Genomic DNA, 19,093 nt, shown 5'->3' with positions numbered 1-19,093 from the left:
TCTGGGGCATGACGTGAAGGGCCGAGCGAGGGTAGAGGAAGTGAGCTGGAACTGCTGCCCCATCCTGTCCTTGTTCCCTGGCTCTCTCATGTCATGGGGCACATCATTCTCATCCTAGTGCTTCAAGGGTTAATAACCTTTGAACAAAGCTCTCAACAAGCACTGCAGAAGGAGGGATATTTGTGTCAGGAGCAGAAGCAAAGTCTTGGACTATTCACTAGGTACCRGAGCTCTCAAGGTTGCCGGGTGGGTAGAAGACATGCCAAGCTCTGTGAGCAAGCACCCATTCTCTTGAGTTTGCCTGCCGGAGAGTTTTTGATGCCTTTCTCTTACCTGAGTGACAGTGACTCACAACATGTGCTATGCGATTTTTAGCTTCCTTCAAAGTCTACTCATGAAACAGCGAGTGGAGTCTGAATCATCATTGTGTAACTTGTGTGGACACAGTTGACTCACTCGTGTTCGGTGGGAGAAACGTTCCATTAATCTCCTAAGGTAGGTCTGGATTACCAAGGAGGGAGATGTCCACATGTGAGAAGGGCCTTTGGCCACGCGGCTCCTGATGGAAGGTGATGGGGACGGGGCTACCTCCCCTTCGCTGTGTGAGTCCTTGCTGGGATTTGGGGACAAAAGGAAGCACAAGGCCACAYTTCTCCCTTGAACCCGCATTCCCGGGTGGAGGCTCTACCCTGTCTAGGTTGCTAAGTTACAGCTGAAAAACACTGAAGGTCAGGAGCCAGCTTCGGCTTGGTGTAACTACATGTGCTTTGCACCAGCTTGCCAAGATGTCTTCTCTGATGGTCCTACCCTGGGAGCAGAGAAGAAGAGTCTCATGCCGCCTCGCTCCTGTTTTCTCCGTGCAAGTTGCCCTGATGTTCTCCGCAGACGAGCGGTTTCCTAGAGCCCCAGGCCCATTTGGAGATGGAGACAAACTGGGTTCTTGATCTCCCTTCCCAGCCCTGCTCGCAAGTTAGATCCACTCCCCTGGGGTTGCTAATGTCCCCCACACACTTTCCTATAAAGCCTTAGGAGGCTATAAATAAATTCTCAAAGGGTGGGCTGATAAAGCCATCGCATCCCGTTACTGTCAGGAGGAAAAATATGTACCAACAAGGCATCTAAAATAAAATTTGCCCTTTATCTTTTTATTTCCTGCTTCCATTTAAAGGCGTTCGTATGAAATGCTTTGTCTCCCGCTGACATGACAGCTGATGCCGGGCTTATTTATGGGAAGCAGAGGCAGGGCGCCGCGCCAGCCCCGCCGCAAGGATCAACGGGAGCTCGAGGAGAAGAAGAAGGGCCGGCGCGTCCCGCCCGAGGTCACCAGGAGAGGTGGCCCAGGGCCACCAGGCCCAGGCCCTGGGTCAGCCCTTGGGGAAGGGCSCCGGTGGCCATGGCCGCCTCAGAGCAGGTGCTGCCCGGGGTGGCTGGGCCTGGTGCCTCCCTTCCCGCTCGCCCCTCTGCAGCCTCGGCTGTGGTCCCAGGGCGCTGCCGCCGCCTGGCCCTGCTGCCCCGTAACCTCCATGCGGGGACGGGGCAGCGGCAGCGTGTGGGGCTCCGGAGGAGGCAGCACCCTGTGAGCCGCACCGGCTTCCTCAGGAATGGCTGTCGAATCTCCCTAAATGCCGAGTTCCACACGGGGCCTCTCCTCGCGCTGCGCTCGCCCCGAGGCACCGCTTCTCTCTCCAGCTGCCTTTTGCTGGACCTGACCCATGGATTCGGACGGGGCCYGTGGGAGACGCGACACCGGCTCCATCCTCGTCTCTAGTCGCAGCCTTGGAGCCCGTGGGCAGCGCGTGTGCCCCGAGGCCGCCGGCCCTCCTGGCGCTCCCCTTGTGCCGGCTCCCGCCGCGCACGGAGCATCGCAGGCGGCAGCGCGTGGTGCCCGCGGCGCCCCGCCACGGCCCTCCCGGGAAGCTCCTCGGGGCTCTTCCCAGGCCGGTGTCGGCTTTCCTGGCTCGCGGCGCCTGGCCGGGACTGGGATTCCTGGGGCCCGCTCAGCTGCTGCGGGCAGAGCCGCCCCCGGACCCRTCCTGCCCATGGGCGTCCCGGTCCCGGCTCCTTCACATTCCAGACCCAACCCCGGTGCCTTTCCCAGCAAACAAGCAGCCGTTTTGGAAGCTTAGGAAACCACCATCCATCCTGTCCCCCCCGCCCCACTGGGGTGCAGCACCGGGGGGTCCCCTCACCCATCCGGGCTGCATCCCGGCCCCAGCAGCTCCCTAGGGCAGCCGTGAGCCCTGGGGGCTCTTGCGCAAGGCACTGGGAAGCTCCGGAGGGAGGGAGGGAGGGAGCGGCGCTTGTTTTCCCGGAGCGGCACGAGGGATCCGGAGGCCGCCGGCCTTGCTGGAAACCCCCAGCACTCGGCCCCGCTGACGTGGCCACCACCGGCCCCCTCTCCCTCCCGCGGCCCCTCAACCCTCTCGCCCGTGCGCTTGTTTTCCCTCGATGCGCCGCATGTTTTCTCTCCCCTTTATATCGCAGCCGTCAGCTGGACATACCAGGAGCGCCGGCGCCGGTCACCTGATGTCCCCGTGTGTCCCCAGGCTCCCCCCGCRCCCTCGGGCCTCATACTGGCGCGAGACGGCCGTGCCCGGGCTGTAAAGCGTTGAGAAAAGCCGCGCGAGCAGCATCCCGAAGCCCGGGGAGCCGCGCTCGGAGCCGAATCCCGCGGGATCCCGCGCGCCGACACTGCAGGTGAGGGTCCGGGACCCCTTTAGCACCAGCGCCRGCCCCTTGCAGGGCAGGATCCTCCTGCACTTGATTGTTTTGGAGAGCAGGTGGGGTATTATTAGCAACTCCGTAAATGTGGGGCGGGATGGGACGGGAGAGAGGGGCAGTTGGGACCTGTGGGCTCGGCCGCGAGGACAGCGAGTGGCACTGGGCACGATGGGCCCCGGGGCGCTGGGTGCCCCGGGCGCCGCTGGAGCCGGAGTGGAACATGGAGACTTTCCTGTGTGGGAAGCAGACTGGGAAAGCGATGCTCCATCGGGAGCCAGGTCTCCGTTTTTGCTTAGTCCCTACAAGTATCTAGCAGAAAGGTAGGAAAAATTACCTGCTTCCAGGTCACGGTCTCGAGCCCTGACACAGAGGTGGAAGTCTGTGGTTCTGGATTTGTGCCCCAAGGTACTGGCCAGCACGTGCCTGTTTCTAATAAGTATTTACAGGTGAGCTAATTACTGCCCCTGGGTTCAGGAGCTGCCCAAGAGCCAGGCACATCCTGCTGGCACCAGTCTGTGTGAAGGGGTGGCCATCCCAACCTCGTCTTCCCATCTGTGGGGCCGAGGGAGACTAAGGCTGGAGCAGGAGGTTGCTCACTGCTGCCCTTTCCCAGCAGCATCCAGCCTTGCTGGATGGGGCTGCAATTCCCACCTCCCTGCGGTCCCAGGTACCATCGGAGCCCCAAAACCCCGGCCGCAGGTTGCTCCGCACACAGAGGCGTCTTCCCGGCCGTGCTGTCGCTTTGCACCCACTCCCACGTGTCCAGGCCCTCGCTGGCCGAGGAAATGGGGTTTTTAGCAGCCTATCAATCCGCATTAATGCGATTCCCATTCCTCCCCCCCAGATCCCACTGCTTTGCAAAGCAGCTGAATAAATCCTTGCACGCAGCAAGCTGCATCTTTGCATCTTATTCGTGAGGGATGCGGGGACCAGTCGTAAACTTTATGAACATCATTTTCTTCCAGGAAAGGAAATGCAAGATAAAAGAGCTCAGGGTTTTTGCACATTAGGATTTATAGGGGATTGGTTCGAGCGAGTTTTTGTGCAGAGAGCCCCGTTTTCCCTCCTGTCTCACTGTTGCCCTGCAACTATTTGTGCCTCCTTGGGCAGGAGATGAGGGAAGAGTGGAAGAGGCAGCTTTTAAAAGTAATAGGGAACTAATATTGCAGCCACTCGATGGCACAGGGWAACAGGCACATGGAAATGAACGGAGGGGCTGATCTCGAGTGAAATCAAGGCAGCAGGAAAGGCTGGCAGGAGAGTTTGGCCCCATCGGAGCCGAGGAGAGTGCATATAAATAACGCGGGAGCTGTAACAGGAAACCCGTTGGGGTGAAAGAGGAGAGAGAGACTCGGCCGTTCGGGGGGACAGGGCCTGACGGAGGGGGCACAGGCGTCCCCGCCAGCCGGGACGCCCCGCGCGGGGCTCTGGGTGTGTTTGCAAAGGCACRGGGCAGGTGGGCTCGGTCGGTAAAACCCCGCCGTGGATTTGCAGCCCTGACGGGCAGGTGCGTGGCAGCGGCTCCCCGGCTGAGGAGCTAGCGTTGAATCCCAGCCAGGACTGATACCGAGAGCTATGGCCGTGCAGATCTCTCCAGATTAGCAGGTACCTTCTTGAGTTGCCTTTTAATTAAAGCCAAACACCAGCAGCCTGCGGTGTTCAAGGCYGCGCTGCAGCAGGATGCTTTGAGTTGCCTCCGAGAGCAGGGTCCCCTGCAGATGAAGGCACCGACCAGGATTGCTAAAGCAACACCACGCTCCCTTGCTGGGAGAGCAYGTGTTTTAAAAGCAGCATCACTTCTTAACATTCCAGACTATTCCTGTTAACAGGATTCAATGAACAGAGCTGCTCTTGAGATGCATTTTTTTCCTAAGGCAGCTCTGTCTGTCTCCATGCATGGGGGACTCGGAGCTAGAAGAGCCTTGGACAGGATGGAGAGACCTTAATTAAACATTGGAGACCTGCTCCGTTTCGCTTGGCCATGGTTATTGCTGGGCATAAAGAAGCTGTTTAACTCCAGCCAGTATCTTTTGACATTGGGCTGCCCGTAAAGGGGATGCGCGGGGCCGACGCGGGGTGCGAGAGCCAGACACGGGGCGCGGGCCAGCCCCGAGCGGGCGCCGCGCTCACAAAGACAGCCTCTGAAATTACAATTACGTTACATCTGAAATTACAAATACAGCATCTGAAACGCACGTGTTTCCCAGAGCAGGACACCGCTCGTTAGAAGGGAAGCCGACGAATTCCGACAAGCCGCGGGGGGAAGAGTCAGGGAAATGGATGTTTGCAGAGGCTTTAAAGCATCTGCGGTGATGCAGTGGGTTTTTTCCCTTGGAGTGGGGAGTTTTTTAATAAAGAGAAAGAAGAAAGTATTTTCCTTCCCCCTTATTTCTGAGTCATTATTTTCATCTGCAGTACCTGGGTTGTGGTTTTTTTTTTTTTTTTTTTCTGGAGGAACAATATTCCTTTTTTTCTTTTTTTTTTTGAGACAAACTGATTTTGAGGATATGGATTTATCTGTAATTCTGTGTATTTTTAGTGACGCAGATATCTTTTGGCATTCATGATAACTTGAGCCGGGGAGGTGATTTATTTCAAAAGTGTCTTGTTTCAGAGCCACTCAGACCAGCTCAGTAAGTGTTTGCAGCACCATTTATCTGCTTGGAATGAACAAGCTGCTTCAGAACAAAAAGTAAATGGGAAAAAAAAGCCCCTTTCTCCTTAGTGCAAATCTTGTGTGGAGTTTTGCTTACGAGTAAACAATAAGAGCCTTATCAAATTGTATTTTTTTCCCTGACTCTCTTTGCAATGCCAAGGTTGCCAGAATTGTAAGTGTGTTATGTCAGCTGCGTTTCAGCCTTGGAATGTCTCTAAAGCAATAAATACCGGATTGAAGTCATGTTGTGCTCTCTGCTCCAAAGAGGTGTTATGACAAATCTGCTTGCTTATTTTTTTCCTTTTTTTTTTCTTTTTCTCCTTTTTTTTTCTTTTTAAGGAGGGAAGAGAAATAAAACAAACCCTACAGCTCCAGAGGGAGAAATCCTCTTTAAAAGTTGCTGCAACTTAACAAAACACTGAATGCTTTTATTAACTCGTGGAAAGGCTCTAAAAAGCAGCGCTCTACCTAGGCTGAAAACCACTCATCTGAGGGGCCTGGCTTTGTTCCTTGCTGCTGCTGCCGGCTGGTAATTGCAGAGCAGAAATTCCTTTCTGAAGTGCACAGTGACGAAAGAAATAAAATATAAGGGGGGAAGGCAACACCCTTGGGGGTGCAAAAGGAGCTGCCACGTGTGTTGGGGAGGTAGGAGGGTTCCTCCGTTCCCTGGGGAAGCTCCTCTGTTCCTTGGAGCCTGTTCTTCTCACTCCCCCGTGCAGCAGCCCTAAGGGGCACCAGAGCTCAGGGCTCGTTTGCTCRGGGCTCTAATTACACCAGGAGAAATTCAAGCAGCCGAGCTTGGCCTCCGCCGCAGCCTGGGGAGCTGCACRGCGGGCAGGTCCCGGGTATGGTTCTTATCTAGGTGCTGCATGAGAGGAGAGGCCGCGGCTGAGGAGCGACCCTGTGGCCAAGGTCCCTCCTAAGGTGCCGTGTTCCCTTCGCTGCTCCGTGTCCCTGCTTTAATGCGGGGCTGGCGGGGCGGCCTGGGTCCTCGTGGGGATGATGGTGGCAATRTCAGCCCTGCTCACAGGTGATGGAGGCTTTGATATAACACAGAAGATCTTCCAAAGACCTTATTATCTCGTTTGCTTCTAGCAAACACTACTCAGGCAGTTTTGCCCTAAGCTATGCTAATAGAAAGCCAAGGTAATAACGAGTCACCCGTGTACAGAGCCAGACAAGAGCAGGGCTCCGCACGCTCCCTTTGGAGGGCTGCAGGACCGTGGAGCAGACCCCAAAAGGACGATTTTTCTCCCATCACCTACACCTTGTGATCCTCCTCTGTTTTTATTGCCCCGCTGGCATGAACCAAGCCTGCTTCGGCAATGTGATGTTTCATGCTGTTGATTCTCCATCCTCCTCCCTGGCTGCAGCAGCCTCTGCCCAACGTTCACCAGCCCAAGAGCCACCCGTGAGCTTTGGGCAAAGAGTGAAGCAGAGGGTTTTTTTGCAGCGTGGATGCAAGAGAAAGCGGGATGCCCCTGCTGGGGCAGCAGTGCGGGCCGTGGAGCCTGAGCGCTTTTCTCTGAGTGTTTTCTCCACATCCCTGGAAGGTTCACATCCTGGACCCAGGCAGGTTGGACTAGATGGTCTCTAGAGGTCCCTTGCAACCTGAACCATTCTGTGATTTAGAGCCAGGCCTCGTTCCTGTGGAAAGCAGGGCTGTTTCCCTGGGGCTGGGGGCAGGACGCAGGGTGCGAGTGCCGCGCTGGCTCGCCGCGGCGAGGCCCGCGCGGGCGGCGGGAGCGCGGCGCTGCCGGGGACGTGCCCTCGTGCCACGCGCGCTGTCCTGGTGGAAGCGCCGCGCTCGCTGCCCTCGGCGTGGTCTGAGGGGCCGTGTCGCAGTGCGGCTGCTTCGGAAGGTGCCATCCAYGTGGCTCTCACCATCGGCAGCGCTACCAGGCAGAGTTGCCCAAGGAAATGAACTTGCCGAGGTCTAATTAATGAGCCTCCTTCACAGCGGCTTGAGGAAACACTAATTGCATCGCTAGCTGTTGCTCTAGGGCAGGCTGGCACTGTGTGACACCAAGGGCTGTCCCTCTCAGGAGCAGAAGCGGGTATTGTGTTAACAACCACCCAGTACAGAGGCAGCCACAGGAACGTGRGAGCCCGTCTCCATCCCCCTCCTCCGCTGCCCTCGCAGCCCCAGGCAGGGTCTGTTGAGCCGGGACTCCCTCTCGCAGGGATCTCGCCCCGCGCAGGCGCTCTCGTCACCAGCCTCAGCGCGCRGCGCTGGCTGCAGGCGTCGCTCGTGGGGGACAGGGGTGGGGGGCACGCGAGGCATCCCAGCACAGCAAAGGGGTTTGCAGCCCCTCGCGCCACCCCTCAGCCTCCTCAATATCCTTTGCTTTGCAGAAAGGGCGTCAGCGCCCAGCTGAGAAGCCAGAAGGCACCTGGGTCGGGCTCAAGATYCAGCGTCCCTCACCGCCCCAACGCAGACCGGCCCGAAACCCTCTTCTAACCCCCCGTAGCTGCAACTCAACGAGCCAGAAACCTCCGTGTCCACCTGAGCACCAAGCAGCCGAGCACCATGGTGGGGAAGAGCCCGCTGGGCCCCAGCGAGCCCCGGAAAGTGGTGCTGCTGGAGCCCTTCGTGCACCAAGTCGGGGGCCACATGAGCGTGATGAAGTACGACGAGCACACGGTGTGCAAGCCCCTCGTCTCGCAGGAGCAGTGGTTCTACGAGTCGCTGCCCCTGGCCATGCRGCAGTTCACGCCCCAGTACAAAGGTGAGAGCTGGGGGAAACGCCAGGAGGGCCTGGGGGGAGCTCCGAGCAGGGCTCCCAGCTGCGGGGCTCCTTGCAATGTTATTGCCAGAGGGTCCTAACAACTGGTGATGTTTTCCTTGGAATTGGGCAGGCTTGGGTTAGTGGCTGGAGTATTGAGGAGGCAGCAGAGGAGACACTGGTGCCTGGTGCGGGGCTGAGGCCAAGCCATAAAGTCCCCAGTTCCTCTTTCACTTGCACAGATCATGTTTTGCTGAGCAGGGACATCTCCCAGGCAGGTCCTGGAGCAGGGAAGAGCCTCCCATGCCACCGTGGGATGCGGCTGATGCCCGAGGTAGGGGCTGAGCATCGGTACCGGCCTTCCCTCTGGTGTCCATCCACCTGCTGCTGTGGGATCCGTGAGACACAGGGACAGGGAGGCCTCCCGGTGGGTCGAAAAGGGCTGAAAAKGGGCAGACCTGGGAAGATGGGGGCTGGGAAGGTGACCTGGGGTGAAGCAGAGCAGTGGCTCCCCGCGACTTCCCTTGCCCGAGCCGCTTTGTCGGATGCATCTCTAGATTTTGCTATTAAAAGGCAGCACTCGGTGTCCCTGGGAGTCTAGGCACTTTTTAAAAGAAGTTTCTTTCCCTTCCTTTATTCTCCCAGTATCTTTTTGCTTTTACTGCCAAACTTGTGCTGTTCATAAAGCTTCCGACCCTGGATTTTTGTGGGAGGCAGGAAGCTCGGCTGTCACTTAAAAACTAAAATATCTTTCGGTCCTTCAGCGCTACAGAGGAGAGCGCAGAATGTCAGCTGAGGTTTTGATGCACTTCCAATTCCATCTCGCTCTTTCCCAGAAAGTCAGAGGCCTGTCCAGATTTATGGGACGACGTTAAAAAGATGCTTAAGAACAAAAAAAGGCAATTCTCTGTAGCTCATCAACAAGCAGGGCCCAGTTTCAGTGCTGGGGAGCTGGACCCAGTTTTGTCTCTCTCATAAAAATGTTAAACAGTCACAAACTATCACTTCAAGGGTGGCCTGGTTATTAATGTCTTTTGGTCTCCTTTTTCTTCTCTATTGCAAGTCCCAGTGAGTTTTGCAATGAGGGGTAATTAAATAAGAGTTCTCCAGTTTGTCATCGGACACATATATTTTTCTCCATGTAACGGACCCAGGCCAAGCACTGCACGCATTAAAAAGAGGCAGAATGTTTTCCAACGAGGGGCTGAGCACCAGGGRAAAATTCCTGAGGTCTCTATCAGCCCTTCACACGTGCTGATTTTCCTCATCTCTATTCTTAGCCCGTGATGGGGCTCGGGGACCATTATGAAATGATGACATTAAGWGCAATGTTGATCAAATATCATCATTCAAACCTAACACCGAGTTGGCTGCTTAAAAATGCCCGCAGGCTGCAGCTCGCTTAAGATTTCAGGCATGTTGGTGACCTTGAGACCAGCTTTCCCCCCAACAACTGCTTCCAAACCTCTGCCTGCTGAATTCAGAGCTTGCAATGGGATTTAGGAACTTATTTTCAGGGCCCGTTCCGCACCGACTCTATTGCACACGGCAATAAATAAATGCACTTGTAAATTTAAAAATAAATCCCTGAGGGAAGAGCTCCATGGCAAAGTGTTCCCGAGAATCACCGGGATGCCACTAGCATGGTGAGAGCATCCCTAAATACCGGCTGTCTGCCTCGCCTGCCTTGCAGAACAGGACGGCGGCTTCGGTGCGAGTGAAAGGCCAGCAAAGACAAGTCCCCAAGCATRTCTTTCCTCCCAGGCAGATGTTTTCTGGTTGCAATAAAAGAGGAGGTTAAGAGCCATGAGCATGTGAAGCTACATGGTATAGATATTTGTTTTGCACACTTAGRTCCCTCAAAGGACAGATGCAGAACCTCTCCATCCCTTAGTGAAGTACAACAGGAAGCAAAAGTACTTTCTAAAGCTGAAAGGTGAGCTTAGCAAGGCAGAGTTTTCAGCTGGAAGGAGGTGTGATGATCACATTCCCTTGTAATTGAGCTGCTCCTTTTTTTTGCCTTTGAAAATCTCCCCATTAATTTTCATATTAATGTAAGATATTTAAGACCTCTTAGTTTCATGCTATATATAACGTTTTTAGGGCCAGATTGTCAGCACTATGTAAATCAGCACAGCTCCATTGACTTGCAGATATGTAATTGGGACAGTTTTTAAGGTTACAGGCTGCTGTAGTGCCGTAATTGAAGCGCAGCGCTCGATTTGGAATCGAGGGCTCTGCTCGCCTCTCAGTGACTTTTAAAGAATAAAAAGGCTTTGATTTAGGCAAATCTCCCGGGTGCTTTCATGGCTACCTCTCCGGGAAATTCGAGGCATCAGTCGGCAGGGCTTTTCTGCTTGCTCTGAGTTAACCTGTAGTACAGATATTTGCAGATGAGACAYAGCTGAAAATCATGCCCGTGACGCAGGAGCCAGAGGAAGACAGATGATGACCATGGGCAAAGGGCAGAAATAGCTAAAAATAATACTTACCCTCTACGTAATGCCCTCCACGTAAGGTTTCCCTCCCACCACAGAGCAGCCTGTGCTCCCCGCTTGTTTCAGTGCAAAATTCATAGTCCCGAAGGCAGCGGGATGCGCAGGGCAGGAGGGGCAGCCCCGGACCGGGCGGCTGGGCTGCTGCGGAGATCCAGGCTCTGCCAAGGTCCCGTAGCCAGCGGGACTCAGCAGCCAGGGCTCTGCGCACGCACACGGAGGGCAAATCCTTCGCGTCCCTCTTTACCTGCTGTAATCTCACTGGAAGCGGAGCAAAGAGGGGCTGGGTGTTTATTTGCTTTGGCAGATTTCCTTAAGTGCCTCTCCYTGCGGTGAGCAAGGGAGGATGCTCAAGCAATCAGGGAGTGAGACTTGGGGCGCTGTGACCCTCTGGGGCTCTTTCCAGTGATGAGTTTTCTTGGTTCAACACACCCGACCGTCGTCTTTTGCATGTGCTGCAGCTGGACGCGAAAGCAGCAGGGCACTGCTGCAGACAACTGGTATGAGCAGCATCCCACCTGGGCCTGAAAGGGTGATGCCCTAAAAGTGCCCGTCCAGCTCCGAGGGGCTCAGAAGCCCTGGGCAGGGCCTGTGAGAAGAGCGATGCCCCCAGCAAAGGGCTGCTGTTATCAGCTTTTCCCACAAAGGTCAGAGCTGTCTCCTATGGGAGCCGTGRCCGCTCTGCTCTGTCACTTGACACGTCAAGGCAGCAGTCTCGCTGTGCTGGGACGAGACTGGGGTAAATGCCTGGCACACTGGATGGCATTTGAGCCCTGGGATTCCCATAAAGCCAGGAAAAATCGCAATGCTARTATGTTAAATATATAGTGGGAAACGCTAAGTGCCTCTCAGCTTTCAGGAATGGGGCTCATGTCTCTCCTTGTGCATGAACACCGGGCACATAAAAGCCCATTCCCTCCTCTTGGCGCAGGCTGAGCCATTCCTGTGCTCATCCCTGGTGCTGGAATGGCCACGGCCTTGGCACCGCGGACGGGGGCAGCGCTGCCAGCCCAGGCACACACTTGTGGAGATCAGCCTTGCTCTGCTYCGCCTGCCGTGCCAGTGGGCAGCGATGCCTCCCCGTGCCACTGTGTCAACAAAGCAAACTAGAGAGCACAGAAAGAAAAAGGCAAAGATTAAAAGGATAGTTTTGGTCCCRGAAAGCCATCAGGCACCAGCTGTCCCCTCCTTCAGCCCGGCTAATGTAGGTTGCCCAATTGTCCGCTTTTTAAAGACCACCTGATATTCCAGGAAAAAACAAAAACAAAAAGCCAACAAAAAAMCAAAACCAAACCCAGTCCTTGTTTGKATCTATYGTGATCCTCAAGAGCCATCACTTGGCACCAGCACAGGGCTTGTTATCTTCAGGGCTAGCTGCACCAGTATGGGCTAATGGGCACGGTCCTGGCTGAGGCTCTGGTGACCTGGTTTTGGTGTCCACCTCTGCTGCTGCTCGGCAGGGTGTTCAAGGTAAGTCAGGTCTTTCTGAACCTCAGCCTCCCTGGTTCTAAACTGAAGATACTGTCTCAGAAATGAAGATACCGATAATGTCTCCCTTTGCAAAATGCTGCGAGCGCTGTGGGCGCGGAAGCAGCTTGGTGGTGTCACTTGGGACGTGCCATCATGCTATCTCCATCCCACAGATGGGGATGGTGAGCTTGCCAGGTTAGACTCCTGCAATCAGAGCCCGCTCGGKGCTGCAAAGCCCTTGGAGCTCCTCCTGCCTTCAGCAGGAGACTTCACTGAGCCTAACTGCTCTGAAAAGGAGCTCAGTGTGGTCTCCTGGAGACGGAGGCAGCTGAAAAGAGAGGCCAGGACTCCTGTAAGATGCATTTGGAAGCCTCATGCCCTTTGGGCAGAATATCTTGTTCAGGGGCACATGATGAGTCCAAAAGCTGGGACTAGAGCCCTGTCTCCAAGGCTGTCAGCTGAACCACCACCACTGCTGCTAGGGAGAAAAGTGAGGCCCAGTGCCTSCAGACCTGGGATGCAGATGACACCATGCAGAAACTTCTAGGTGGCTATTGAAAACTGTTCAGCTACGGCAACTTCCTTGCTCTGCCCTTGCACCTCCTCTTGGGAGTGGGCTTTGGTTTCTGTGCCACTGTACTCTCTCCAGTTCAGCAGCTGACATACCAGTTGTCTTTGGAAAATTCCCTCCTTGTCCCCAGCCCTCTCTTTGCTTTCTGCCAGCAAGAAGTGCGACCTGAATCCCTTGTCATAAATGAGCCAGGAGCTTCTCATCCTACACAAAGGTCTTTGAAGGGTCAACTGTTGCGTAGTAGAGCTGGGTGTCCGGACAGGAATGGACAGTGAAGGAACATGGTGTTCAGCTGAGGCAGGTTTCAAGTGGAGACCGCGCAGGGGTGCGAGGCAGCCCTATCTGGTGAAGAGGAAGGAGTATCAGAAAAGCTGGTGGCTGTTTTCCAGCCTCTCGGACTAATGGTGTCTCTTGGGCCTAGGATCAAGCCGGGATGATTGTGAGAGGTCACTGAAATACAAGGAGGCAGCTGTCCTGCACAGTGCCAACCCTCTCAGGAGCACCTTGAGCTGCTGCACAACCGTGATCCATGTCTGTATGACAATGCACAGGTTCATCTGCTGCCCAGGGGCTCATTCCAGTTCGTTTTCCCCTCTTTTCTGCAGGTATCATTTCCGTGCACCTCAAAAAGGACAGCCTGGGCAACCTGAACTTAATAGCCAGCCCCAGCCTGCAGACGGAGGCCTTGCTGGACACCATCCACGAGTCGTCGGTCACGCTCTGGCACAAGTGGGCCACGGGCAGCGAGCGCACGCTTGTCAAGTGGAGCCACGTGCAGCTCACCAAGACCCTCAAGGACAGGTAGGAGGTGCCAAGTGTCCCCTTGGGTCCCCTTTGTCAGTGGGAGCCCCTCCCGGTCTGGGCAGAGTCTATCGCGCAGGTTTCCATGATTCCTGGTTTAAGGCAAGGCGAAGAGCAGCAGTTGAGCAGTTGGCTTCCTAGCTCATCTCTCCACATGGCTGGATGGTGCAGGTTAGGTTGGGCCATCATGGTCATGATGGCACCCAAATGTACGTCCCCAACACTGCTTTCCACCTGGTCCCTTTGGCTCCAGAAGCAGTGAGAAGCAGGAAAGGGCATCAGCTCCAATGAGAATAGCCCCCGAACGCGCTCAGCACGTGGTGCCCTTCTGCTGGAAAGTGGCCAGAAGCAGCAGGGAGGCTGTAGCTGCAAACTCAAGTGGTTCAAGGCTGCCCTCATCCCGGGGGAGAGCTGTGTCTGAGAAGCATTATGGGCCTCGCAAGCACACTCCGACCTTTGGACTTGCAGAGSCTTTCAACAAGACATCTTTCATCTCAAATTGGTTTGGAAAAGACCTGGGTCAGCTGTGACTGAAGGGTACAATATCGCTACCGTGAAACTGCTGCCCTCCGTGAGAAGAGAATTATGGCTTTTTGGATGAGCGAGACCAACAAATGACCCTACAAGGAGAAAAAATCTCCTCTTTGCTCCCTCCCTCCCCTCCTYGAGGCCAGTCCCTCTGAAATGGGAATCATTCCCATTGTTGGACAATTTGCCGGTGTTGTGCCTGTTAGATAAATAGGGATTCCTGGTCATTGGTGCTATGAATGGTGCTTTTCAGCAAAGTCCAGCACACTTTGAAATTATAATGAAAGAAAGTATTGGCACCCAGCAACAGCTTGCTTTCTGAAAATTACTTTCAGGAGTAACAAAGGATCTCTGCAGGCTGGACATGATGAATATGTTTCCTTTGAAAACGCCTCAGAATCTACCTTATCAAGTTTGAGGGTCTACAAAAGAGGAGAGGAGGGAATATTCTTTTCTGGAGCTCATAAACCAAACACGTTCTTCTGTGCCTTTTGTCTAGCTGCCCAGGGAAAATGCTATTGAGGACAGACCTTCAATACTGCACAGATTCACTCTTGGAAGATGCAAACGGAAATCAGCCTGAAAGAAAAAGCTACAACCCCTGGGGACTGCACTGTCACAGGCAGCACCTGAACCGCATGTCCTCCAAATATAACGAGAACAAACTTCATCGTATCCTTTTGCTCTCTTCACTTCTCTTAGCATAGCCTTGACCACAAATAATGAGTAATAATCAATATATGTTTTATTGGAGGAGAAAGCTTGCCCACTCTGCCCAGTCCCTGTGCAAGCACAGGATATAATTCCCCTGTATCTTATATCACTGTTAAAAAAAAAAGACGAAAAGAAGAAGAAAAAAAAGCTTCTCAAGAAAAGGTATTCAGCGTAAGTCAAGGATCCCCTTGGCATGCATTTGAAAACACAACTATATAGAAATTAGCAGCTGCCTTGCCTTTTATTTTTCTATTACACTTCATTACCCAGCAGTCATGTGARTAATACAGTTTAACAACTTCCCCCACACCCACTGGAGTGAATTTAGTACCAAGGCAAGGTGTTGGATTGACAGCCCAGGGCTATAGTGTCACTGGAGAATGGAGCTATTGGTGCTTTAATTGGTAGGACTGTACTACAGTAAATTAACTGAAATTGGCAGCAAGGGGCCTATAGCAATGACATGTTGGTAAAATTGGCTCAGAAAGTCTCATTACAGTTGTGAGCTATTATGGAGAACGTCAGCAGTTGCTGTGATTTAAGATCTCTTTCAATTAGAATGCGCAAGGATTGGGTTTCCCTTAACTCTTGTGCAGAGTTTCTCTTGCTAGAGAATGTGGTATCAAAGTACAGCTACCCCTGCATTCTGGACCTGAAGATGGGAACCCGGCAGCACGGAGATGATGCCTCGGAGGAGAAGAAGGCCCGACACATCAAGAAGTGTGAGCAGAGCACCTCTGCGTCGCTGGGYGTCCGCATCTGCGGGATGCAGGTACGCAGGAGCGGTCAACGCACTGCTGGGAACAGCTGGAGATCCACGGGGCCTCTCGCCTTCACTGACGTAAATGGAGCTTGTTTCATTCCTCTTTTCCACTGAGTTTCTGGCCACTTCACCACACAGGCTGTTCTCAGCCAGGAGTGGATACTTAGGGGCATAAGAATATGGCATATATAGGGTAATCCTTCCCTCATATCCCCGCTTCGTCATATGGAGATCTGGCCACTTTCATGAATGGTGCCTGCACAGGGCTGGCCGCATTCAATAACCATGAATATGAACAGCTGAGACCAATTTAGAGCCGCTCAGGATCTGTCTCTACAGGAAACCAGACTCTCATCTCATGCTCAGCTCTGGAGCGTTGCACAAAGAGAAAAGCAAAAAGCAAACGCAAAACATAAAAAAGAAGAATTTGCCACACTCGTTCCTTCATGGAGCTGTCTCATYTGATCAGTGCATGTGTGAGGGGTTTGTTTTGTGCTATTATGGTGCCTCTTGATCAAAACCACTAGAAACTGAAACCCTGTATTTGTTCCACTTACACTTCCCAAGCAGCTTTCAAAATGTTTTTCTCCTGTGCCTGAAGGATAATTATGACAATGATGATTATAAAGCACATATATGACAGTATAAACACGTAGTGTCAAAAACTGTGTTCCTTTCTGCTCTTTGATATGCTTCTCTTGCGTAATTTTCCCTTAAATTACAACTGGTGCATGAGCTGCATCCACTCCCCCAGTGTTAACAGAGCTTCACAAATACCTGCCTGTGCCTTCCTGTATCTCTGTGTTAAAAAGAAAATAAGCAAAATTATTGCTGTCCATGTGCTGCATATTGAGGGAAGGTAYAACAGGAGTGCTCCTGTACTGCTGCAAGCTCCTAGCAGAGACAGAGGGAGAATGCTCTAAATCACTGGTGACATGCCTGTGACTTACAGCCGCGCGCGTTTCACGAAGCAGTAATTTATAGCAGTACAGCAAGAATCTGCACCAGGCCTTTAAATTGAATATTCTAAATCTCCGGAAAAGACAGGGGGTTGGATTCCRTGGGAAGCCGGCAGTACCTTGCCAGTATTGCCAGCCTGCAGAGGCTCCGTGTCTCCCATTTCTTCAGCTTGGAAGTTTTTCCATTGAGACCCGGTCTAGAACACTGGAAAACTGACCACTAAGCCACGCACGGAATTTAGATTGTTGTTCTTTTTCTTCCAGGTGTACCAAGCTGAAACTGGCCACTTCCTCTGCAAAGATAAATATTATGGAAGAAAACTCACACCCGAGGGATTCCGGCAATCCTTGCGCCAGTTCCTGTGCAATGGTAACCACCTCAGAACGGATCTCTTGGAGCCCATCGTCCTGCAGCTGAAAGCTCTGCTGTCGGTCATTAGGAAGCAAAGCTCCTACAGGTTCTACTCCAGCTCACTCCTCATCATCTATGACGGACTGGAGAACAAGGAGAACSCAGCACCCTTGGATAATCACCCGCAGGGGCCCTTCCAGAAGACAAACTGCACCACGTCGCATGGTGCCGGCCACTCCAAAGTGGACGTCCGCATGATAGACTTTGCCCACACCACTTTTAAAGGCTCCAAGAGCAATCACACCACTTACGATGGGCCAGACCACGGCTATATTTTTGGTCTAGAGAATCTCATCAAAATCCTTCAGAACATCTCTGAAGGAAAATGACAAATCATGTGAAACAGCCTGGACTTCCTAGTCAKATTCCTGAAAAGTACTGCATTGGGTCAGTTGTATGGGACCCTCACCGCTGCTAAATGTCACGTGCACGGTTTGGAATGAAGCATGGACAGCTTGCTAGGAAAGTGCAAAAATGCTACGTGCCATTACTGAACTCGAGCGTGAAAAGCAAAGAGCTGAAAGAATCTGTTCTGTCTGCAATCAATCAGAAGATTTATTTTCCTTCCTTGTTTTACTGCTTTCCTTGATTTATTTGTGAGCCCGAAAAAAGCATTACTTGAAAGAGTCTTAATGATAAAGCAGGACCTGCTCACCCCCGCCACGCTCCAAGCCACGCGGGCCGAGTTGATACCAGCATTTGAGTGGGACTATTTACATGAGCTGGCAGCTCTTAGCAGATTGCAGGATTGCTTTCAGCTCAGGTGCTGAGCACCCTCACAGGCACAAGCAGCAATCGAACGCCTGGCGTCCGCGGGGTAGATGCCCAGGGTGCCAGGACTGTTCTCTGCACAGCACAGGCATATGGACCTGTCAAAACACGCGCATTAGATGCTGCAGAGGTCCCAGCTCTGGAGAAGTTCGGTGTGCGGACCTCAGACCAAGAACTGCACGTTGCCAAGGTTGGACATCCCTGCGGGACATTACAGGGCATGTTTCAGTGGTTCATTTTTTTTAAGCAAGGGCTCCATAGGAGCTGAAATTATGGGAATGCAACGATTCTGCCAGATCCTAGTCATGAAAACATTCACATCAAGGTGTTTTTGCTTCAAAAAGCATGTGAGATTGAGTCAGGAACTAGATACTAAAGGTCACCTAGAAATTCCTTTGTAAAAGTATTGTGTGTGTGTTTGGAAGAGACAATAACAAYAGCAACAAAACTTGACACAACAATGTTTACAGCTTTTGTGGACAGATTTTAATTATGGAACAACAATGTAATTCCTTCCTGCATGGTGTGGGAAACYTGAAAGAGAAATCCTTACACAAGGAATAGAGCTCCAGCACCCAGGTACTGGGGAGTGGGAGTATAAATAAAGTTGTCCAAGTAACTGTCACTCGCTGTGCATCTTTTCCCCCCTYCACGAGAGCATCCTTAGGTTACGTTACCTCTTGTTTATAGCTGTGTGTTTTGAAAAGTGCCATTATTTCCACAGGTTCAAATACAAGATCTCAAGAGAAATCCTTTCCCTTGCAGTTTACTGCATACAGCTGGTGAATATCTACAATTTATAGCTGGAAAKTTTAAATCATCTGGCCCAGTTGCATATTTTACTTGGCCTAAACGGCACGTGGGAAGAGCTCATTATTCACCGGACCTTACTCACATCACTGCGTGCACACTAGGACGAGTCCAAAAAGCCACATTCYGCCTTGCACAGCTGTGAAAGGACCGAGGCGTCTGGCGCCCTGGATGCTTGTGCAGCACAGAGCTGTGGCGGGTGCTCGTGCAGCTCCCAGCGCCGAGGTCCGCGAGCTCCGCGCGGCTCAGGGCGCACGGGGCTGCAGGGCTGCGGGTGACGCAGCAAGAGGGGCCACCGACACCTCCTGGGGCTGCTTCACCTGCCTCTTTTCCCTGAAAAAAAAAAAGGAAGAAAAAACGCCATTCTGGCYGCTTGCGGCAGGAACCAGGCTGCTCCCTTCCTTTATGCCCCTTCTCCATATAAAATATTTATTCAGTGTTTCGCCTGCAKAGGGGAGGAGCGCTGAGCCAGAGCACAACCTTATGTACTCCAGGTGGAGAAGGGCGAGGAGAAAAAGAAATGCGAAGTGTTTTATGATGTAAAGCATCCATAAACGGGGCCTTGCAGGAGCAGTTGGCGGCACCGCGGCTGCCGGGCCCAGATGCTCCCGGTGGCCGCAGCGAGGCCGGCGCTGCTCGGCTGCCTCGGAAACACACTGCAGATGTGGGTGCACTGCAAATCTGGGTGCACTGTCA

The 19,093-nt window shown here is 53.1% G+C and overlaps 1 protein-coding gene across 1 annotated transcript; it reads left to right on the top strand.

Annotated features, from left to right (window-relative positions):
- Positions 1-7,869: 7,869 nt before the first annotated feature.
- On the top strand, positions 7,870-17,417 carry IP6K3 (inositol hexakisphosphate kinase 3). Its single transcript, XM_026053137.1, has 5 exons — positions 7,870-8,106; positions 13,245-13,440; positions 14,468-14,640; positions 15,279-15,454; positions 16,669-17,417. The coding sequence occupies exons 1-5, from the start codon at positions 7,908-7,910 to the stop codon at positions 17,143-17,145; spliced, it is 1,221 nt and encodes a 406-aa protein (XP_025908922.1). The 5' UTR covers positions 7,870-7,907; the 3' UTR covers positions 17,146-17,417.
- Positions 17,418-19,093: the final 1,676 nt, after the last annotated feature.

This window comes from Nothoprocta perdicaria, unplaced genomic scaffold (assembly GCF_003342845.1).
Source record: "Nothoprocta perdicaria isolate Ctin4 unplaced genomic scaffold, notPer1 scaffold_97, whole genome shotgun sequence".
Lineage (NCBI taxonomy): Eukaryota > Metazoa > Chordata > Aves > Tinamiformes > Tinamidae > Nothoprocta > Nothoprocta perdicaria.
Note: the sequence above shows the minus strand (reverse complement) of the source record. Positions and strands in the feature narration are given on the sequence as shown.